At 32.6% G+C, this 26,037-nt stretch overlaps 1 protein-coding gene across 2 annotated transcripts in view; it reads right to left on the bottom strand.

Moving 5' to 3' along the window:
• Window positions 1-449: 449 nt before the first annotated feature.
• Window positions 450-26,037, bottom strand: part of LOC115213793 — a 68,300-nt gene continuing 42,712 nt past the window's right edge. Inside the window, exons 2-6 of one of the 2 annotated variants that reach the window (XM_036501645.1) lie at window positions 23,172-23,279; window positions 20,741-20,752; window positions 6,458-6,553; window positions 3,668-3,806; window positions 450-705 (exon numbers count right to left, since the gene is read on the bottom strand). In XM_036501645.1, coding sequence (XP_036357538.1) covers window positions 695-705; window positions 3,668-3,806; window positions 6,458-6,553; window positions 20,741-20,752; window positions 23,172-23,273 — 360 coding nt within the window. In that variant the 5' untranslated portion in view covers window positions 23,274-23,279 and the 3' untranslated portion in view covers window positions 450-694. The remainder of the gene's footprint in view (window positions 706-3,667; window positions 3,807-6,457; window positions 6,554-20,740; window positions 20,753-23,171; window positions 23,280-26,037) is intronic. The other variant, XM_029782651.2, reaches the window with a different exon arrangement.

Here is a 26,037-nt window from a genome sequence, read left to right as displayed (position 1 = left end):
AAAAGCTAAGAAATAATGAAGAACGAGGGCAGTTTTTCAAGGTTAAAGAGAGAGTGAAAGTATTGGAGAAATACTGAAAAAATGTACGAAGGAAAAGAGAAATAGGTTAACAGTAACATAGTTGAAACGTCGAAAAGAAAGAAAACAGAGCGGAAAGAGGTATATAGTGTATGTCTGCGGGTGTTTTTGTGTGTCTATGTGTTTTTATAGAGGAGCATATGTATATGTGTGAATGTGTGTCTGTATGCACGCATGAGAGAGTTCGTGAGAGAAGTGTTTGACATTGTGACATAGTATGAGAGAGAAATGGAAGAGGTAGTAATATATTAGAGAGTAGAGGAGGTTGAAAAAAGTATTGTTTGCCCAACACATATATATATATATGCGTGTGTATATATGTATATATATATATATATATATATATATATATGCGTGTGTATATATGTATATATATATATATATATATATAGTGTATATCGATACGCATAGAGAGGGAGAGATAGATTTAGATAGAGAGATAGGAAAAGAGCTAGAGAGGTAGGAAGGTCGAGAGAGAGAAAGAGTCAATGAATGACTTTTTGTAGCCTGAGAGTAAATGGAGATCAGACCATTGGTGAAAGATAGACGATAACGTCATTGCGATGAGGAGAGGGGCTGTGTCTTCCTGGCTGAAACGTTTCCGATTGCCGAGCATTTATTTGCTTCCTGTAAAAATAAAATAAAATGTAAACGTAAATCGGTGAATTGAAGTAGAGAGAACAATTTTTTTTCTAAACTATCACTTACACGGTTTACACATTACAGAGTATTAAACGCTTACTTTTGATATGTGCATGCGTGAGTGTGTGCATGTGTATGTGTGTTTGTGTTTGTGTGAGAGTGCGTATACGCATATACACGCACACATATATCTAAAAACAAAAAAAAATCATTGACCCAGCAATACTTTGCGCACATCTAGTTTGCGCTGATATGCGTCGACATTTTTAGAATGTGATTTCCTCTCTGTAATGTTGTTTACTTATACTTGCGCTTACGACACGTTGTGTAAGTTAGGTACGAAACAGTTTGCTGTGTAATACAACTCCGAGTGCATGCGTTAAATGTTAGTTTGTTTTGTTTGCGTGCAGGTGTATATATGTGTATATATATATATGTGTGTGTGTATGTATATATGTATGTATTTATATATGTATATATGTATATGTATATATATATATATGTATATATATTATATGTATATATTATATATATGTATATATATATATATATATGTATATATATGTGGTACTAATACTTTCATATGTTGAAAAATAACTCAAACATATTCATGAGGCATAAACTGCATATAACTTTTTATGTATCATCTCTCATTCAATTTTTAAACATGTATTGTGTCTATTAGATAATATTAATCTCTCGCCAGATAGAGTACTTTTTTGTTGATCTCACCATGATGGAATAGTACATTGTGTGTGTGTGTGTGTGTGTGTGTGTGTGTGTGTGTTGTGTGTGTGTGTGTGTGTGTGTGTGTGCGGTTTGTAGCTGAATAAAATTTGGCTTAACATCTCGTGCTATGCTACACAAAGCTCGTCTACAATATCTTAAACACAATGCCATCATGCAGTGAGAATACACTTCTCACTGGATATACACCTAAAATTTCTTAATCTCTCTAGCATTTATAAAAAGATAAGAGAGAATAGACAGGATGACATTAAGAATGTTCAGTTTATTTTCACTCATTCGTCTCTTTCTCTCTCTCTCTCACTCATTCTGTAATTATGTATATATGCACACAAATGTTCGTGCGTTTCTTAGTTATTCCTGGATGGGTTGAAAGGACACAATGATAAGAGCGCACATAGTACCCCATTTTGTTTAAGTCTTTGTGGGAAAGAAATATGATTCATATCATAATGCAACAATTGCCACATAGCTTCATTGCAAAAGAAACGTTTTGGGAAGGCCTTGTAAAGAACAAAGAGCCAGAATATACTTTGACAGGCAAAAACGTTTTGCATTCTATGTTACAATGTGATTTTACAGACTTTTGTTGTAAATGCATGGCATGCGACAAGAAAGCGTAATATGTGTGTAACTGATGTAAAATTTTGACACATGAACTTTAGAGGTTTTTCGTCATTTACAATGAAATATCCATATTTTTTTAATTGCCTGATTGCCTTTCTAATTTGTACTGCCATATGATATAATTTTTAATTCAGCACCTTTTGTGATATAGTCTGACAGTTTGTTATTACATGCGACAACTATTGTGCTCTATACGTTTTTGATTTTATATTCATCCGTTTTGTACCAAGGAAGAGTCTCTGTGTCTTGACTAGTCTTTCTATGTGCCGTGTCTATGGTAGAGATTTTGTTCTGCTAATGATTGGCAAATGTGTCACGTATAGGATTCGATTCCCTTCTTAATTATTTTTTGTAGACGAAATTTTCAAATATTGTTTCATACAGAAGAACAAACAATATATAAGCTTAGAATAATTAGTTGTGAGTGCTTTTCATGTATACTAAATAACTATATTTTTCGTTCTAATTCTTATGTATATACTTACGAATCGAGATTGCAGCTTCAATGTATATTAAACTTGTACTTTAAATCTAAAGATGTAAATTTTAGAAAATCAATACCCGATACAATCAGAATGTCGTGTATGCATGTATATATATATATATATATATATATATATATATATAGCTCTGTGTGTGTGTGTTACTGTGTATATGCATACGAATGCAAACAAGCTGACGGTAATACTTTATACCAATGTTATCTAATTGGCTAATATTGGGTTATTTTGCCAAATATCTTTCACTCTAATATTTAATACCAACGATGGCAAGAAATGCTGATAGATATATTAAGGTTGTTTGCATAACAGAGCTCATGCCGTTCCTACGAGGTAACGCTGCCCCCAAATGTACGATGGAGTAAGGGTTGTGTTCTCATATATAATAATCTGTTTGTTGCCGAAACTCACGTCAGTATTAAGAATTCTTGATCGGCATTTTCGGATGATGTTAGTGTATTTGTTTACATTTATGTGTGTTGACTACAGCATTAGAGCACTTTAGCTCTTTTTTCTAACAATGCGGGTGTTTCTAACACCCTAGCCTCACACACACACAACACACAACGCGGACACACACACACACACATATGAAAATGCAATAGAAATAATTATCGGCTTTATAAGGTGAGATCTATCACAAAGATATAATTTTCTATGAACGTATTTTTTAATACATACTCGTATTTAATGCATGCATTTATATTTCAAATGTATAGACTTGTGAATGTGTATATGTGCGTGTGTGTTACTTTAGCCTATTACTTTAACGCCACCTTAAAAATAACAACGGATCCACGAATATATACGATCTCTTGCGATAAACACTCGTAATTTCATGACCTTTCATGTTCAAGGAAATTTTTAACTGTGATATTCGGCCAACTCATCTCCACGACCTGGCCTAATAGTATAGAATTCGGTAGGTTCCTGTTTGTTTTCACTATTATTCAATGCGTTTTAGAAACAAGTGAATCGTTTATCACGAAGTAACAGATCAAAAACTAAGTTTCCTGCTAATGCTATTTATACTAACTTCAACAAAAAATAGAAGCATTAGAAGTTGTATGTACCTGACTGCCAGCAGGGATAAGCGATGAATCTCTGACTGGCGGTACGTCTAAGACACAGTCCCTGGTGACCTCTCTTGCCTGGAACACCAATGTCAGCGCCGGTCATTACGTCTGGGGTGACCTTACCCTCTGAAACCAGCTGAAAAGAGAAAAGGTAGCAAAAATTAGAGTAAAATATCGCATCATATAAGGTGTGTACAAATACATTTAAAATACATGAGAAACCCTTATTAAATTTAGATGTATGGTGATATTGCATGCATGTATCAGTAACTTCTTTATTGAAAAATATCTGACTTCCATGTGGTTGGTTTGCAATTATTGTTTTCCTAACACACACATACACACATATATATCATACATGCTTAATATAACTTAAATCCAGAAACAACTGTGTACTTATATGTAGAAAATATTTCCTGACATCAAATTAGCTTTTATTAGAACTAGCACTCCGTCGCTTACGACGGCAAGGAGGGTTCCAGTTGATCCGATCGACAGAACAGTCTGCTCATGAAATTAACGTGGTTGTTGCTGAGCACTCTACAGACATGCAGACGTTTAACGTAGTTCTCGGGGAGATTCAGCGTGACACGTAATGTAACAAGGTCAATCCTTTGAACTACAGGTACAACTCATATTTAGTAGTTGAATGAGCTGGAGCAATGTGAAATGAAGTGTTTTGCTTAAGGACACAAAGCGTCGCCGGGAATCAACTCATGAGCTAACGATCGTGAGCCAATTACAGTAACTACTCAAACACGCACCTTCAAGTTCTTTTCCACATAAGAATGCGTAAAATAAAAACATACAGCAAAAAAGAAATACATTTGTAGAATATTTATGTATGACAAGCTTATTATATATTCCATATACATGGTCAGTGAATTCTGCGTGTTGCAATCTAACTCTACCTTGATTGTTAATAATTTTCCTTTCAAGGTGAGGTTGCGCTCTTCATACTCCGAAAAATGTTGCAAATATGGCAATGTGGTAAATCAGTTTATTTGTCAATGATTTGCTTCGGTTTCTTCACACCGAGTAATATGTTGAGAGAAGTGTCTTCTACAAAAGACTAATGCGAACTGTAGTTTTTGAGAATGTAACACAGACAGAATCTGCATGTAAGTCGGTCACTAAGTTTGCATATTTTTCGGTGATACAATTTATCTACCAATGAACTACGCACTTCTGCAATCAATGGGACCAGGTATCTAGTCTGACGGTAGCCAAAATAGCTGGATATCCTTTCGCGTTTCCCTAATCCATCTTAAAGAAATCTCATGAGCACAAATGTTTCGACTTATGATGTTAAAATACGAATGGTAAGGCCAGAAATCCTATCTTCACTAGCTCATTAAAACATGCATTCAAAGAATAAGCATATTTGATAAATTCTAATTTGCGCCTTAGGCAGTAGTTAACCACGTACTTTGCCGCACATAACACCCATCTGGTCTGTCATGTCATAGAGAAAAGTAACACTAGCTTCCTTTCTGCCTGCATACAAATGTATATCATTATAAATACGCCTGATAAACATAGTCATAACAGAATTCAGTTAAAAATACTATTTTCCCCTTGCATTTATATTTAGTGAACATAGTTGATACGTTTACTTATATTAGTAAAATGCCCAGAGTATTTACGAGAAATATAATTGATTGAATTTATCTTAAAAATCATGACTTGTCATTATGAATTATTAATTTAAGCCTTTAGCATTCACGTAACGCTTGTCAAATGCAAAGCTTATTTATTTGCATTATTTTAAATTCATCATGCATTTTAATGATGTGGTTGTTCATTTCTATAATGACATTGCACAGCAAGTGTGAGCATCAGAATCGGACCGATTTGCATATAAAATGTAGAGAATATTTGAAACATTTATGGTCGGTTTAATTGATAATGGGTTAGGGTGAAATTAAATCATCTGGATGAGAGAGAAAGAGAGAGAGAGAAAGAAAGAAAGATAGTACATGTATTTGTGTGTATCTTTGTGACTGTGTGATTACGTGTCTATGTGTGTGTCTACGTGTGCGCTGAGTGTAATTTTGTGTGTAGGTCTGAAGATAAATGTAATATTGGGAAACAACATCTACAATTTAGAAGTCTGTTAAAGGTTTTTGTTTCGTCTGTGATTTTGATTTATTATATTTGGCTTTAATACTTGCTTAGTTTTCCAATTTGACATGTTCATTACGTTGAAGAAGGACAATGGATTTATTCACTGTACTTTTCACCAAAATATGTAATGGTTTTACCATTGTAAGGGAACCAATTATATTTATATAACGGACAGACAGAAAAGAGGATGCCTCCCAGGCTGGATAGAATATATTTCAAGAAGTATATGGAGGACATTAAAATGCTATCCTGTATTCCCACGAATTATAAATTTTGAAATGCTATATAGTTTGAAGTTCTAATCTAAGTAGTAATATTCCATATCTTACAATAAAAGTTTAGGTATTAGTGTTTGTAGTATGCATGTTGAATTTTATTTTGTGTGTTTCTGAAGAAGGGAACTTTATTAATATATATTCCTTTTTTTAAATAAAAGATGAATAAATCTCATGAAGTTAAAAGGAAGTCAAACATTAAACAAAATGAAGAGAGGTCAGCAATAGAAAAAGCAAAAATAAAGTAATTTGGCGGGGCAGGTGGTTAATAGAAAATATATATTGTATTGTATATATATATGTATATTATAGATTGCTCATTACTGAGAAACAATTTCAAAATTTCTATGAAAAATATATCAGAGGGATGTGGAAAATATCTTACCTGCTGCAAAGTTAGATAAACAAGGTCCTTGAAGATATCTTGTGGATCCCGAGTATCCATATATTTGGGTCGTTTGCTTAACGGTACATCTTTACTCTGAAATAGGTGGAGAGAAGTATTTCTTAGAATAACATTAGCAAAGTACAGTGACTCAGAGTAACACGTAAAATACGATAAATTAATTGCATATACGTGTATAGATACATACATGAATGTGTGTGCGCGTGTATATATATGCATATAAAATGTATGTATATATATATATATAATATATATATATATATACATACATATATATATATATATATTATATATATATAGATATATATATATACATATTTATATGCATATATATATATATATACATATATACATACATATATATACATATATATATATATATATATATATATAATATATATATATATATATATATATATATATATATATATATATTATATATATATATACACGAGGCGTTGCTTAGGAATTCCTGGCTTTAAAGGTGTCGAATATCCAAACTACCGATTTCTTTTTATAGGGTTTAGAAAAATTGAGTCACCACTGCAAAAAGTGTGTAAATCTGAGAGGAGGATTTGTTAAATAAAATCATAATTAACTGATTCACCTATCAATAATATTTGTTTCTGTGGATATTTTATGTGAAATATGAATGTGGTATAATTGATATTATTGAATATTGGTGGCCCATTCTTTCAATTTCGCGCACTTGTGATAGTTAACTCTTTTATTACTCTGTTTATTAAACAATTTCCTCGGCTTTTTAGCCTTCTCAATACGTTCCCTAGTAGTGGTAGTGAAAATGGTATCTAGGCATTGTGAAAGGTTTCTACTCTTCAGTTGATTAACTCATAATTCTGTAAATTAATTCTGGAAGGTGTTTTTTCTTCGTCTTTGGGGAGGCGAGTAGAGATTCGAATATATATATATATACACACACACACATATATATATATATATATATATGAGTGTATGTGTGTACGTGTGTATGTGTAAACTGTTGCTTAATTTAGTTAACTTTAATGTAGTTTCAAAAGAAATACTATACAGATATGGGGGTCCTAATTATGTGATAGTGTATTTTGCCGAAAGTATTGTGCCATTTGTCGTAAAGATATATTTACTAAAAACAAGTTTTCTTTTTACTTAAAGGCAATTGCTTTTCCGTTATCATAAAAGAAAATCATTGGAAGTATTTAATCCTGTAATCTTTTTCCAAGAGTATCACTGGGAAAATTTAAGTGTAATGGCTATTAACCAAATATCAAAGCCCTGTTTCAATCTTGACACTTAGAAAGCTGTCATTTTCCTTTCGTTATTGACGTGGATATCAATCATATACGAATAGGTTTCTATTGAACTGCTAGTAATACATTATAGGAAAACTTAAACAGGAAGCTTATGGCAAATTTCTTTTCTGTTCTTCTACAATGTCAATCATGAATCATCCAGACGCATATATATCTCAATTGCAAAAGAAAAGACAAAAAAAAAATACTGCCGATATGAATAAAATTTTGACAAAAAGCAGTATATGTGCGTAGGTCATATTTCTTCTCTTCACTGGTTTTAGTTATTTAATATGTGGGACTATCTTAAAGAGTTTTAGACTTTTTTTTATGTTTGCTTCAGCTTATTATGTCAATCATTGTTTCACAAAGAGAAAAATATGGCCACACACCCATATATAAATGTAAATATAAACAAAGAACTTACATGCAGTTTCTGTCTATAACTTCGCCTTGTCTAACTTTTGATAATATGTTTAATATGTTTCTATTTAAATACAGTGTCTTTGTTTCAGACAATTTTCAATACAATGACAAAATTGACAAAATGCTTTATTGTCATCATGCTAGTGTTTGGATCATGAACAAACATGAAACTTTGATGGACGTTTTAAATTCAGATGACTTTGAGACATAAAATTTGTATCATCAAATTTGCATCATCAATTGAATCAGACTCGATATCAGGAGGATCGGTTGTAAAAGGGCCAACATTTGAAATATATAATTGTGTTTTAATCTCGACTTAACGTCTTATCTTTGTTGTATTTTACAATACGTTCCCTTGTTGAATTTGGCTATGTTGACTGTTGATTTTTATCTGCAGTTTTGTAATATAGAGATTATCATTAGCTAATTACATTTTAAGCTTTCCTTTGTAAGTAGTGTCGCTTTGTTTATTAGAGCTACTCAAGCACTCATATAATTTCTGATGAATTTGAAGCTGCTGAGGCAGTAAAACAATTACTCATTCAATCACACCCTACTCACAGCAAAAATCCTGATGACTTATTGATTTACATTTGATAAATATGGTTTCCATCGCAACTAATGCGTCCTGCTGTAAATATCGGTCAATCATACCTGTGAGGACTCTTTTACTTTTACTTGCAATCCTGCCGTCATTAAAATACAAGTACATTGATGCCTTTTGTTTCACTAGTATCCTACTTATTTTTCCTATTGTTGTGCATTACGTATTGTACAAGAGTTCTTATTAAGATGATTAAAAAATGTTTGGAAAACTATCAAAAAACACACATTAAAAGCCAAAACAACAGTGTAAATGTAAATAGCAATATAAGAAATGTAAAGCAAAAAACTATATAAGCTTAATTAAGTGGAAAGTAGTACCATTAATTAGTGTGCGATGTTGCTTTACTTTTATTAGATCAATTAAAATAACCACGCAACATGTGACCGACAAGTATGAAGTTAATTGATTTTGAAACCCAATTTAATTGTGTTTTTGTCCTTGTTTTTAATAAGAAAATCTTTTGTCTTTCACTAAGATTTCTTAGCTTCGATACAGAATCACAGATTGATACTATCTACCTTAAAAAATAAACATTTGCGATAGCCATACAAATGTCTATGATACATGTATGTATAAGCACACATAGACACATACATATATATGTTATTTTTGTATGTGTGGGTGTCTGTGTATGTGCATGTTTGTGTGTTTGGGGGGATACAGAGTCAGACAGAGATGTGTGTTTTGGGGTTTGATTTCTTTTTTACGTTACACAAGAATCGCTTCGTTGCCCGCAGCAAAGTTATTTTTTTGTATTTGGTATCACATTACCCGAATATTTTCTTTCACATGTTATCTTTCATACGTGATCAATATGTGTAATTGATTTTTAGCGTTTAACCCTTTAAATTTACTATTCTTTATACTTCACCAATGATTTCGTTAAAGATTTCGGTTATTACCATTAGCCATGTTGTTTAACAGAAAATCTGAAAGAAAGGTTTCAACTGAATTTTTTAATGATATGCTTTCTTACAATTTATCTTCTCCTTTACCTGGAATGACTATAGGTAATAATTTCAACGAGTTCGCAGCGCAAATGTTTCTTATATATTTTGTAATTGTTGAAATCAACGGCTTCTGATTTTTCCGCCTTCAGAAACCTGAAATCAGTGTATTTGATTGAATAGTGAAGCCTGATACCTTACCAATTATGGCAACCATTATTCCTTTATTGATATATAAATACATTTTACATTTGCTACTAAAAGCTGAAAGGCCATGTAGGAAACGTTTGTCAACGTTCGTATATATGCGAATTATGTCTCTAGGACATATATTGATTTCACACATTGTCACGAGTCGATACATTTCGGGGAATAGAACAGTTTATTGGAACGTTACTTCTTCGATCCTTGAATGAAGAATGTTTAAACTGTATTCTACGTGAATTGAAATCGGTACATAAGGACCTAACAAAAATAGCATCTGTAGCCCTTCTCCATTTGAGACATATTAATACTAGTTAACGTAATTATAAAATATCTCTGTAGTTTTACTTACAATACATAGTGTCACCTCAAAACAGAAAACAGATCCGAATGCAATGCTTCAAATAATATTTGTTTAATATTGCATTTCAAATCGACAGTTTGTAAAATATATACATAACATTTTATTATGTTATTTCCTGTGTATTATATGTACTTATGGAGATATGTTTCGTGTATTTGTATGCGTCATATTTTAAAGGTATCTAAGTAACTTTTTGCCATAAGGGATGTCTGTTTAGAGTCCTTTGTTTCCTGTTATTTCTATTGGAATTTATATCTAAATAAGTCCACCATTTGATCTAGATACATATCGTATTTGAAACTGATATATATGTTGTAGTTGGCAGAATTACCATACTCTGTGAATCGGCATCTTCAAGTATATCGTCAATATCCCATTTTATTTCTTTCTGCACTTTTTCGATTATTATTATTATTATTATTATATTATTATTATTATTATCATTATTATTATGTTTGTTATTATTATTAAGGCGGTGAGCTGGCAGAATCGTTAGCACGCCGGGTATAATACTTAGCGGAATTTTGTCCCTCTTTGCATTCCGAGTTCAATTTCCACCGAGGTCAACTTTTAGAGTCGATAAATTAAGCATTAGTTGAACACCAGGGTCGATGTAATCGACTCATCCGCGTCCCAAAATTGCTGCACAAAATTTGAAACCATTATAATTACTACTACTACTACTACTACCATTATTATTATTATTATTATTATATTATTATTATTATTATTATTATTATTATTATTATTATTATTATCATCATTATTATTGTTAAGGCGTGGAGCTGACCGAATTGTTGGTGCACCGGGCAACATGATTAAAGGCAACTCGTCCATCCTTACATTTTGAGTTTCAATTCCGCCGGGTCGACTTTAGCTTTCATCCTTTCGAGGTCTATAGAATAAGCACCAGTTGAGTATTCGATGTATTCGAATATACACAATCCCCAAATTCCAGACATTGTACCTATAGTGGAATGGGTTACTATTATTATTATTATTACTATTATTATTATTATTATTATCATTATTATTATTATTATTATTGTTATTGTTGTTGTTGTTGTTGTTGTTGTTGTTGTTGTTGATGATGTTGTTGTTAAGCTAACAGATTCATTAATGCCTCGAAGACAATACTTAGCGAATTTCTTCTGATACATTGCCTTCTTAGCTCCAATCGGACGAGGTCAACATTGACTTTCATATTTCAGAGTCAAGAAAAGAAATTATTTCTCATGTACTGCGATTGATGTAATCGACTAGAACACGTCCTAGGAAGTTGCTGCTGTTGTACCAAAATTGGAAAGAGTGACTGCTATTTCTGTGATTATGCAAGATGTTATTTTGAAAACACTTATTGAAAAACAACCAAAAGTTTTATTACAAAATAACGTTGTTCTCCCGAGATATTTACTTGGTAATTTGAATGTATATGTAGGATGGTTATATACTACAAAGGATATTAAGATGGAAATATGTTTCCTGAAATTGAAAACTTTAAAAAATAGAATTGAACATAATGATTTAGTGATACTTGAATCCAGAATACTACTTTTTTCAGATTGAAGGTATATATTTTTTGGCGAATGATGAATTCTGAATTTAAATTTCGAAGGTAATATTTTTGTGATAAGCCTGATTTATTCATGTTGAGTTCTTTCTTGATGGTGTTGTCCAATACGAACAAAAAACACATACAAACATACTCCCTTTCTTATATACATACATACATGCACACACACACACACACACATATATATATGTGTGTGTGTATGTATCTATGTATGTATATATATATATACATCAGTGTTGGGGTGTGCGTGTCTGTGTGGATAGATACATATATATATACATACATGCCTACATAGCTATGAATATAGTATTGAATTCTGTAACGATATTACTGTTACGACTCAAATGATGTAATTATACCAATTTTATAAACAAAAATATATTCTGCCTCCTATAAAATATGACGAATTTTTGTAATCTGTAACTAGAAGTTTCTTTAAGTTTAACTAACTGTATCAAGCAAATATTTTAGTAAAAGTTAAGAAATAACTATAGAACGAAATAACTTATTTCCTGGGATCTGAGACGCCCCTTTTAAACAGATGTCTCAAAGAAATTCATTCAGTTTTCATATAGGAAGTTGAGCTTATATTACATGCTTTACACTACTAAAACCTTTTTTCCTAAATACGTACTGCAGAAATGTGAAGGCGTGTGATTTAGTGGTTAGGGTATTCGGCTGACGATCGTAATGTCGTGATTTCGATTCCTGGTGACGAGTTGAGTCCTTAAGCAATACACTTTTTTTCATGTTTATCTAGTTGAATTAGCTGGCAAAAATGAGTAGAAATTGTATTTCAAAGGGCTAGCCTTGTCACATTCTATGTCGGATTCAATTTTCCTGGGAACTATGTTAAGGGTGCAACTAATATGATCGTGCATATTTTCTGCTATCAAATACGATACGTTTACAATTCATTAAGTAACAAGTTCTCAATAGCATTATGTAGCATAATATCACATTAGAGTAAGATGATTGCAGATTTAACTGGAAAACGTTCTATCCACTACGGATCATTATAATTCACTGCGGATCTTTGCAATTTGGTAACTCATAAAAGGACACCAGCATGCGTTTGACAGTATTTATATATATGACCGTAAAAAAAATATCTACTGTATATATATTCTTTTATTCTATTACTTCTTTCAGTTATTTGATTGAGGCCATATTGGAGCACTGCATTTAGTCGAACACATCGACCCCAGGACTTATTCTATGTAAGCCGAGTAGTTATTCTATCGATCTCTTTTGCCGAACCGCTAAGTGATGTTGACGTAAACACACCAGCATCGGTTTTCAAGCGATGGTGGGCGGGAAAAAAACAGACACACAAATACACACACACACAGACAGACACACACACACACACACACACACACACACACACACACACACACCACACACACACACATATATATATATATATATAATATATATATATATATATATATACGACGGGCTTCTTTCAGTTTCCGTCTACCAAATCCACTCACAAGGCTTGGCCGGCCCAAGGCTATATTAGAAGACACGTGCCCAAGGTGACACACAATGGGGCTGAATTCGGAACCATGTGGTTGGAAAGCAAGCCACTCCTGTAATCATATGCATTTATTTAGAGGTTTATCTCCTACCACATAAGCAAAATTAGGGGAAACTATTGTCCACAGTAAAGTAAAGTACTCAAATATGTTCAACAGTTTCTTCTGAGAAGAAATAAATGGAGAAATTTAACATAGTAAATATACATTAAACAATATTTAGCTGCAAATTAATTTCTTATTTAAGATCTTGAATCTCCATGACTATATGATGAGCGTACAATTTCAAGTAACTTTTGAAATGAATATGGCGTATACACACACAACCGCGCGCGCATGCACACGTCTCTCTCTCTCTCTCCATATATATATATATGTAGAGAGAGAGAAGAGAGAGAGAGAGAGAGAGAGAGAGAGAGAAATTAGTGTGTGCTGATAGATTAACACCTTGCATAGTAAGGCCTCATTGAAGATTCTATCTTCACGGAATGTATTTAGGTATAATGGACTCCTCTTTAAAGGCTCGGGGGACAAAGCATTACAGGATAAAGAACTGTATGTAAAATTTATCAAACTAAAAGGTTGTGACCTTTTCCCACCAGAACTAAACCATTTGTAATTAATATGTCCTTAATACCAACACTCCCTTCGATTTTGCCACATTATTCTGCTATTCAGTCAGTGATACCATGTAAACTTGCAGACAGTTTCAATAACGTGTATGTTTAACGTAACTCTCAAGTAATGATCGTGTGACAGTGTTACACCGCAGACCATCCGGCAGACTTCTATAGAGTTTTTAATCTATCCAAGTGACTCAGAACTCTTCGCTCGACCATTGGCATGTTAAAAGCATATACCCAAGAGACCATGCAGAGGCTTGAGCTATAACCATCAGGCTTAGGATTCGAACTTCTTAACCACTGAACTATGCTTGTCTCAATCCACCCACAGTACTTATGATATGATATGAATTAAGTTCGGGTTCGGATTAGGATGGGAAACGGCTTAGGATACAAATAACCTAATTATGCACTCGAAAGATGAAGTTAGAATAGTTGTCACAATGACAATTTATTTTGTACATGTATGAATTTAGTCAGTTATCAGGACAGATACACTGCGTGAATTCGAAGACTTAAAAATGTCAAAAACTTGAAAACAAATGGCATACTGTCATAAGCTGCCATGTCAGTACTATAACAACCAAATGAAAACCAAATGGCTTTATTATATCATCTAAAGGACAGCCTTTAACAGTGTTATTCTATCTAATTTTACTCATAACCGTTGAATGACGCAGAGCTATGATAAAGATATTTACCAAAGATGGCACATGGTAACATTGAACCTAGATTTCGTTATTCAGAATCGAAGCTACTAGCCACTTGATCATATCAATTTTTGTGTGTGAGAGAGAGGGAGGAGAAATAGAAAGAGAAACAGAGAGATAAATTGGATAAATGTCACTTCAACATTCTAACATCTCTCTAAACTTCGTCCAAAATATATTTGGCCCGGGCACTGTTTTATAGTATGTACCTTACTCAACACAAAAGGCTTTCGAGTTGTGGAGGATATAAGTTAGGCAGGGAAGCATTGGAACTCAAAACGAAAAGAAATGAAATAAAAATAACCCAAAACGTTTTGTCAGAATACGTAAGACTTCTGACAGGCCTACACCCAATACACACACATGAGGTGTATATTTTCGTCAGCCTATACACACATATGCACACACACATATATAGAGAGAGAGAGAGAGAGAGAGAGAGACAGATAGATAGATTCATAGATAGACACAGAGAGCGAGAGAGAGAGAGAGAGAGAGAGAGAGAGAGTTAGAGTGAGAGGAATATACTACCTCTAAATATTCCATCCAGTGCGGGGACTAAATCTCCGAATTTGTAAAATGCGTGTTGTGAAGTGTAAAAAATCAAAGAGTGTGAACCCGGAATTTTTTTAATATAAGTTATTTCTTCTTATTTTTAAGTGTTTTTCTGGTCTTAACTTTTTAGCTGATATATCAAGATATTATTCTCTTAAATGTTTTTCCCTAATGGCATCAAGCTCTCTGGTAAAGACTTTGTATATGAAAAATAAAATAATATTGAAATTGTATGATATTTACTGTTACGTTCATTTCTAATTTTTAAATTCTAATATTAAATGCGGGTCGGTTGGTGGGTCAGTTGCTTCCCGCATATCTACTGTTTTAACACTGGAGTATACGATATAAATAGAAAGACTTACCTACGATCCTGTATTTCTGTTGTATTTTAAGAATATCTAATAACCAAACATACACACAAACATGCCCGTGCACACATACAGCATAAAATTGTATAATAATATATATGGTAGACAGTAATGTGTTGTCTTTTGCTTGCTTTTTTCTTTAGATAATATACCTGCCATTCATTTCTGAATGACATTCACATCCATCTTTATTTTTCTCTGTTATATTTCATTATTCTTACACATCTAATCCGGGACATATTTTCACACTCAATTCATACTTACTATACTATTCATTTGTTAGTCTTAACTGACACTTTCTTAAAACGTGTTATACTTCCTCTCGCTCATATATTTTCTCTCACTTCTCTTGTTCCAGGTGTCGCGAGTAACTATATTTTCATGTCCGTATTCTTTCTATTTGATAAATCTTAGTAGCAAGAAATGGAACACTTGCAATGAAATCTGTCATATTTTTATACATGAATGAATAAGCGTTGAGGCGTTAAACTAGTTATGCCATAAGATATATTTTATCTAACTCGACTCATACCTTTAGTTTCAAATTCGATTATTCGACTTGAAATATTAAAAAAATACTACTCCAGAGAAAGGTAAGTAACATGATCCCTTCCGATTTTCTATAAGAATATCTAATTTAAAGTCATGTAATGATTTCAGTTATAGAGGTTTTTTAAATAATTGTTTTGACAAGACCGCAGGCAACTAAACTGATTGATCAAATGTTATGTAGGAAAACAAACGTCAGTTATACAAAATGCTCAGGCTGTGACACATCTTAAGGAGAAAAAGGAAAGAGAATGAAGAGGCAGATGAATAACAAATGAAAGACTTTAATTGTACCTTATTGCAATTTCATCGGCCTTGTCATTTCAAATGCTTTCCCACCATCATTGTTAGTATGTGTTTGAGCATGAGTATTTCTACTGGAAACAATATCTGTTGCTACTGAGTAATTGATTAATATAGCAACATATACGTTATTTTTCTGATATTGCACCGTTCTCATATATATATTTTGATATTTTTCCGCCAAAATCAGTCGACAAAATACATGCCTATCAGGAACAGACAGCACATGGAAAAACTAGAAACTAAGGAGAATAAACTTCTGCCTATGAACCAACCACGCAGCCATGACATGCAGTATTAAAAAAATTATGCCAAGACAAGAAATGAACGGAATATGATATACATTTGAAACAAGAGTGCATATCACATAAGCTACACAGATTAATCACATCTAAAAACCCTTTGAGGTACATTTAGTGAATGTAGCCTGAATCAGAAGAGTTATTACCAAAAAGTCCCAACGACATGCAACAGTCATTAAGTGTTTCGATTCTAAACCGTAAACCAAAGAAAATGGGCAGTGATTTGGCAATAAATGCTCATTTCCTCTCGTTTCCACCTGAGCTCATCTCTATTAGTCCACAACAAACAAGAGGACCTCTCCAGCACCGTCTCCTATCCTGTAAGCTGTTGTATTTTTATTTCTAAGCAGTCATTTTAGTAATTACAAAATTTGAAATGAGAATGTCATTGAAAAATAACCATACGCTAATGAGCGATAGAATTGTACCACTCATGTATGCCTTGGGTGAAGAATATTCTTAAGGACGATGTTTGCACAATTTTCTACACCACTCAGTTAATTAAATTCTTTTGTAAGATAAATGTGATTAAGTTAACGGAAAATGGCTACTGATTCTTTACATTATGAAATATGATAATAGGAAATTGACAGGGTAGAAAAATAATTGTACAATATGAATGTGTGAAAATGGGAACTTGACGCATAAACTCAACTTCTACGCAGTGCAGTTTCGTTATTTTTAATCATTATTATTATTCAGGAAGAGAGCAGCTCATGCCATCACAGTGACACTGGGGTACACATATACGAAAACCAATATACCCATCGTGACTACTCGTCTGATAGTGGTACACTAGGCACGTGCTTCACAACCATATGGGCGCGAAATGATGATCTCATATCGATATACAGTGAATGGACCTTGAAGGTGAGGCCAGTTAGAATTTTCTTCACGTCGCGTTTCCCGTCCCTGAATAAGAGTTGTTTAAGAATGATGAACGAAACACTCAAACTTCCAGGGGTAAATTATGCAAACTCTAAATAATCTCTCACAACACATGGCTATGAATCTTCCCAACTATTTCAAATTCAGCTGTAACTTATTAGGTTAGTCAGAATTTGGTTGACTAAAATATTATCAAAGTCTGTCACGTGTAAAGGTATAATCAATTAACGAGCTATGTACATTTACATATGTATATATGTATGTATGTATGCATGTATGTATGTATGTATGTATGTATGTATGTATCTATCTATCTATCTATCTATCTATCTATCTATATCTATCTATCTATCTATCCATCTATCTATCTATCTATCTATATATATATATATACATATATATATATATATATATATATATATATATATAATATATATATATATATGTATATATGTATGTATGTGTGTGTGTGCGTGCGTGCGTGTGTGTGTGTTTATGTATATGTATATGTAGTACTATACTTGTATTATCTTCTATAAGTCACACATCGGAAAATTTAGGAAGGTTGCGTGTTTTAGCCAACTCCATGAAGCGATATTTTATTCTTTCCGATTCTTTTAACTTATTGAATTTTTTAATCATTAATCAGAAAATGTAGTTGTATTCCTATTGCAAATTTGGGTTTTACTCCCAGTGTTATTTCATACTTTATTATAATTAAAATTTGAAGAAAAGGAAAACAAGACATTCGGGGATTGCGAGTATGAAGCTCACTCGTGGCAATGGATTTCAGGGTGGGGAGAAGAATATCACATCAATCATACATCTAAAGTCGCAGTTAAAACAAGATTTAAAGAGAAGAATCTAATACTAATAATCATGTCAAAATTAGTAGAGTAGAATAAAATATGAAGCATTTATAGTCAAATCTGTAAATAAATTTCAATTTCACCCTTTATTTTTTCTGTGTATGTCATATGATTCACAGGATATATTTCTCTGGCGTTCATGCATCTTATATTATACACATTCCCAAATTTTTCAACCCCCAAATTTACTCGGGACTTATGAAAGGGAAGTTTTATTTTATGTGGATTGTTTGAATAAGCCTCGAGAATGTTTGAAGCAAGTATGAACGTTTAGGAAAAACTTAAGAAACTGCTTTAGGCAGGCAAAGGGTTATATAAACAAAACAGAGAATCGGTAGAATTGTGTATATTCCAAATTTTTACCGCTTTGAGTTCACTTCTAGTTTTAGTTTTGTTTCAGCTAGATGTGTGTTCCGTGCAGTGTTTTCTGGAGGCTGGATTTACATAAACTAAGAGTATTTCCCTCAACATCATATGTTGAAAGCGAAATATCAGTCCAAAATGTCAACGTTTTTGGTGCAAAAGAATGATGCAGCATAACGATTTTCTGTGTAAGTTAGGATAAAAGAAATATTTTATATTAAAATTTCAGAAAAAAGCTAATTTCGTTAAGAATAAAATTATTATTTTAATTAAAGCATAAATTTGCCAATGATGCGCATTAATTAGTACATTTCACGTGTCAATAATTGTTTATTTTCCCCTTAAATAATAAAAATTAATCAACACAAATAATTAATAATTAAAATAATGAATACTGCTTCTAATAAATGTGGAAATCTAAAAGATAACGAAAAATTAATCAGCTAAATTAAAATTTGATAAATTAATGGACATGGGCATTAAATATTCATCCTTCGCCAAATTCATTATATAAAAAAAAATATTTCTTCATTTTATTTAAATGACTTTTAAAAATTAATATTTGCATTTGGATATCAATGTAAGGACTAATTTTAAAAGCATGTTCAAAAATACTGAAAATTGGGTTTTCTTTATATTTTTATATTACATTTACAGTTATTCTTCTAAATATTGTGGAACCCACACAGAAAATAATTTTTAGCCTTTGTATTTTTTAAGTCTTCTCTCAACAACTATTAATTTTGTCTGTACAAAGAGTTAACTGTGAAAAGAGTAGACCAGCAGGGAAAGTTCGGGTAAACATTTCCTTCTGTATTTGAACCGGGAAAATAAAGGATAAGGATTTCAAGTTAAATAATATATCTTTGGTAGAATGCGAATGGAAAACAAATAGGGAAAAAATTTAATGGAAGGCTAAAAAGCTACGGTAATGCAATTAAGATTGAAAGTCTATCTTCTTTCTCCCATAGACTTTCGCTGTATGTGCCTAATGGTGATAAAGTCTCATTTTTGTGCTGGTTTGATGATATTAGCTTAAATTTTGTACTTTTGAAGGAATTTTGCTTGTTCAAAGTTCGTCCTAGACATCATCTTTGACAGGCCGGCGTTTGAGCTTACCGACAGCAAAGAGAGCTGAATGTAAAGAGCATCATGGGCCGAGATTTCGAGACTGTTGTCTTTACTACAAATACATTTTGACTTTTAGTGGTGGAAGATTGAACCACACGAAAACAAATAGCACAGCGTCTATTTCTCATTACATCTAAGCCGACAGGCTACGGCGATCTATTTGATATTCACTAGGAAAGGTAAAGTACAGCCGCGTCATACTTTCTTTTACATAAACACATATTGTTGTATTCATAAATTCCAATGCAGCTTTGGTTGGAATAAAACTATGACAGAAAGGTATATGATGTTCAGCAAGAAAAACAGCAATAACTTTAACAACACTAGCAACAGCAATAAATATAGCAAACATAAAAGAAACAAAAATCTACGAAAGCTAAAAGCGTAAAGCAAATGAAAAATATAAAAATATAAAGCATGTCTGTCAATTGAACGCATTAATATTTCAATGTTAATCTATTATCTTATTTCCAGGTGGCACATTCATTTGCCAACCCAACACTTCCGGACATTAGTTGTACATCATAAATCTTTAAACTTTCTAACAGTGTTTGAAGCTGAGGAAATTTATAACCAAAGAAAAAACAGAAAAAGGAAAAAATATCGTCCAACTGAACATCAAGCTGAAGCCAAAGGCAACTCACCGGAGATAACATCTGATATACGCATAAAAACATATTTACAATATTTCATATATTTCTCTCAGTATCTGTTGCGTTTAGTACTTCTGCTTCGTTTCATAATTAATAAATTATCATCGAGTTTGAGTTCCCAACAGATTCATATGCACTTTCATTATTAGAAAAGGTAATTATTAAAGGCCTCTACATATGTACATATATGTGTTTGTGCAGACGGGTGTAACTGTTTACACGCTTGTGTACATAATATAAGCATATATATATATACATATATATATATATATATATAAAGAAAGAGAGAGTGAGAGACGACACACATATATAGTGTGTATTGTGTGTATATATGCATGTGAGAGTTTGTGAATGTACCGTCTATGTACGTGTGTTTATATATGGTGTCGGTCTGAAATCATATGTTTATGATTTTGCTCAAGTAGACACTTTGGGGGTTCAATAGTTAAGAAGTTAGTTTTGAAATCATACGGTTCGAGTATGATCTTACTGCGAAGCATCTTCGGCAAGTCTCTCTTATATAGTCTTTTATTGACGCAAGGCTTGTGAGTGAAATTTGCTCGACGGAAGCAGTTTGAATCAACTCTACATGTAATTATAAGATTCAGGATTGTCATGCATTGTATCACAACTGATCCTGAGAATTACATTATGAGCACAGGATTTCTGAAATATTGAACTATTTATAAAATCATTGAGCAAGCAGTTCCGTAGTTCAAACCGCTGGACGAATCGTCGTGGAAACTGACGATGATATCAATTTTTATTACTAACCATCTTCAATTTATCCAATTTAGTTCCAATTTATCCCATATCGATAACCCTACCCCTCATTACTCAATCTGTCTCACCATTGGATATTTCGGGGCATACTGTGCAAACAAAAACTATGAAAGCAAATGGATGTATGATGAGGGATTCATTTAAAATTACTAAGCCAACTATATCTCATATGCACACGCAAACCTTAATCTTACGTACATACAACTTGATAACTTCCATAAACTTACATGGCGATCATATGGCAGTTAGAGACAGAAATAATGAAACTGTATTTGAAATTATAGTCGTATATTAAATAGTAACTGATTGTCTTCAATGCACAACGCACAACGCAACATTTCAATGCACAATTCACAGCGCAACATTTCAAGTATTCTTTGGAATAACAATGAATGTACTTCAGCTTTTGTTGAAAACATTCAGCTCTGTGCAAAACATCTCAATCTGATTTACTAACAAACGTTCATTTCCCAACTAATCACGAGTACGCTAACGATATTTCACCTATAAACTGTGTATCTATTACATCTATAAACTCTGTGTGTGTGTGTGTGTTTGTGAGTGTCTGTGTGTGAGTGTCTGTGTGTGAGTGTCTGTGTGTGAGTGTGTGTGTATTAGTGACATCATAAGGATATTATAAACTTTCTAGAGAACGTCTGATAAATATTTTGTAGATAATTCGCTTTCGAGGCACATCACAAAACGCTATATATACTACTATGTAAATAATGGTTTGAGAAACTATTTTGAATAAAAGTGAAAGTCTGTCCGTGAGACTCAATTCCCTGCCTGTTATAATACAGGTGGCGTGGGCAAACTTCGACATTTTCTATCCAAAATGGTATTTCACCCCAATATTTGCATGCAGGTATTTAGAGTTTTATATCATATGCCTCGAGATCCAATGTTCTAAATATAGATATGTAAGTGCGTCTGTACGTATATATACACACACGCAGACCAAACACACACGCTTTATGCATGTACATCTATCTGAAAATAGATGTCTCTCTCATATTCAAAGTAGTGTCTTATATACATTAGTTATTACTTTGTTTTTCGTCCACGTATTCTTCATCTTTTCTGAAACGTTTTGAACGATGTCATCATGTTCATGGCTTCACGTTAGAATTTACTTCATTTCTATCCTATATGAAGCATTCTAATTATTTTTGTTGCCAAAAATATATTCCAAAAAATTACCGCCCGGAAGAAATTTTTAAGAATCTATTGTGCGGAATGCAATATTCTCTGGGGAAAAAACGCTATTAATATCATGAAATTAATTACAGAACAGTAGCTTAATGACTATCACAAGTACAGGGTCATTATTTATTTAGCACAGACTAACAAAGTTGAAAGTTTGATGTACTGGTATAACAAATTATATTGAATCTACAGTTTGTTTCAATGTACGTTTAATGGCACTTGTGTATTTAATGGATATTTCAACTGCTGTACTTTGAACTTTATAAACTAAACTAAACGATATCATATATTTCATTAAGTGAATTGTCATTCCGAAGAATCTATCATTTTTTTATCACAAATACCAATAATAACAATGGAAAGAATGTTTATAAGGAACTAGCAGATTACGAACAATATCAACACAAATATTAGTACCATGTGAGCCTACCTGTTCAAGATGGCTTCTGGCATCTGCTGCTGGTGCTGATAGAGCTGGTGACGTCAGCAGGAAGAGACAAACACTAACTAATGCAATTAATCGACAGTCCATTGTTTGCTGAAATAAATGAAAAATTAAATTATATAGCAAAAAAGAAAATTTGATTTAATTACGAAAACATTTTTGTTTGATAAACGTACATATTTGCTGGTTTCTGTATTTGTACGATTTCTTTTAGTCCCTCATTGACATTGTTTTATTCACACACACGTACACGCACATACACACACATGCACCATAAACACACACGCGCATACACACAATCACACACGCGCAAACACATACATGAACACGCATATATATATATATATATATATATATATATATACGTATATATATATATATATAACATACATAAATGCATATACATATAGTCACACGTATATATATATGTGTATATATGTGTGTGTATGTATATATGTACATGGGTATATAAATTTGTGTGTATGTATTTTTGCGTGCAACTTATCTGTGAGTATAAAACGATTCACTGCACAGTAAAATGGTGGTTACAAGAACATAAGATTTCCCTATTCTGATTAACAACAGTATAAGGAAATATTCTCTTTGGCTTCATAGAAAGGGATCATTAATATTTTCTTAGAAAATTAATAATCTTTACAATCCTTGCGTTTGAATTAGTAATTATTATTATACGCTCGCATTTCATTTATACCAGACAATAGAAATGTGTGTATGTATGTATGTATGTATGTATGTATGTATGTATGTATGTATGTATGTATGTATGTATGTATGTATGTACGTATGTATGTATGTATGTATGTATGTATGTATGTATGTATGAATGTATGTATGTATGTATGAATGTATGTATGTATGTATGAATGCATGTGCACGTGTAGGAATGCATACATAGATATACGCATTCATGCATGCATGTATGTGTGCATGTATGTATTTGTATATGAGTGTTTTTTTTATATAAGCACATTGTTGGCGTAATACGTATCATTGTCAATGTCATCAACATAATCAAATGAATTAATATATATATAATTCCCTGTATATGAATGTGTTTGTAGGGGATCACGTGCCTGCACTTGCGTGCATATATACTTACCACCACGACTATTACTACCACCACCACTGCCACCACTACCATCATCATTATAATTATCATCGTTGTTGTTATATTGTCATCGGTTACCGTCAACATTATCGTTATCATAATCGTCGTCATCATCATCAAATGCAGCAGCCGTGAAAACAAAGTCGCAGGTGTCTGCATTCGCGCAGACGCACGTCTGTGGGCGTGTATTGTATCGTAGTCGTACAAATTTTTAGAAAACCAACACTGCCAGCTCCTCTCCTGGGGACCATTGTTTCAACTACGACAAAAAGATTCCTCTTGAACTGAAGTCTAATATCGAAGCTAAAATACAACCCTGGAGACCACAAAGCAAATACACAGTAACCGACTCGATCCGAAATCCCATTTATCATTAACAAAGTTCTCCGCTGCTTCTGTCTCCTTCTACCCCTCATTGTTCTTTTCTTCTTTTTAGCATTATCTTCCTTGTCATCGTCTTGTCGGAGTATCATTGTCGTCTTTGCTGTCGACGTCGTCGTCAATATGATCATCTTGTTCAACGTCTCCATTACAATACTCATCATCATAATCGTCCTTGCTATAAACATAAACAACTATCGCGTATAAAAATCATAATTGTTGTTATCGTTGCTTTTATTTTGATTTTAGTCGTATTCGTTTCTTTTGCTATTGTCATTACGAGAAGAGTAACAATGGAACATATTGCCCAACTGAGTATAAGAATATTATCAACGTTTGCTTACCATTGTTTCTTACTGTATTCTATTCTATTGCTTATCTGTTTTCCTTTCTCAAAATGTTATGCTCTTAAAACTGCAGAAGCCACATATATTTATCTTATTTTCTAGTTTAATAACTTTTACCCCGTCTATCTGCTACATCTATTTGTTGCTTTCGTCATTCACCACTCATGTAGCACGCAAACATAAATACGAACAAAGCAAACCGCTATTATTCATCCATTATATTGCAATTATCTCCCTTGATATTTCGATTCACTCAATATCACTCGTAACAGATATATCAGCCATATCATTTGTTGATATTTTTTGCCATGTACTTTTATTTTCCATTGTAGCGCCTTCGTCGTAATTTTCCCCTTTCAGACTATTTTCCATTACAATTTATTGATAGTGTTCTTATTTTATTCTTTTCAGTTTTAATCTTTTCTTCCTACTGTTTTTCATCTTATTAGTTTGTGAAATACATTTTTCTTTCGTTTTTTTCATATTTTACACTATTTTTTTATATGGTGTTATATCTTTCTTTTTCCATGTTGTTTGTTATTTGTTTCTTTATCTGCTTCAAAATATTCTTTAACATATTTTCTTATACTTAAGTCAACATCGAATTGCAAAACAGAGCATCATTAATTGCAACCATTGTAATAATTGCATAAGTAATCTCCATACAATCCCCATATTTCAATTGAAGCACCTAGGTCTCTCGAGAGCCTGCAAATAACCGAAGCATGATTTTTGTTTTTATACATATAGATCAATTGAGAGATAAAACGGCATATTAATTCAGTTTTATGTGGCAGGGAAGCAACTAAAATTCTACATAAAATAATATTCTCTCTCAAATATCATGCACTGACTTTTCGGCCGTGTCCATTGAGTGATGGTGAATATATTGTTCGGATCACAAAATAAACGCACCTTTCGTAGTTCTTCATATAAACGATTTCGAAAGTATATATATATACTTTCGAAAGAATATATGTACACACACATATAT

The sequence above is a fragment of the Octopus sinensis genome, linkage group LG1 (assembly GCF_006345805.1).
Source record: "Octopus sinensis linkage group LG1, ASM634580v1, whole genome shotgun sequence".
NCBI lineage: Eukaryota > Metazoa > Mollusca > Cephalopoda > Octopoda > Octopodidae > Octopus > Octopus sinensis.
The sequence above is the reverse complement of the archived record's forward strand: the minus strand, read 5'-3'. Positions and strand labels throughout refer to the sequence as shown.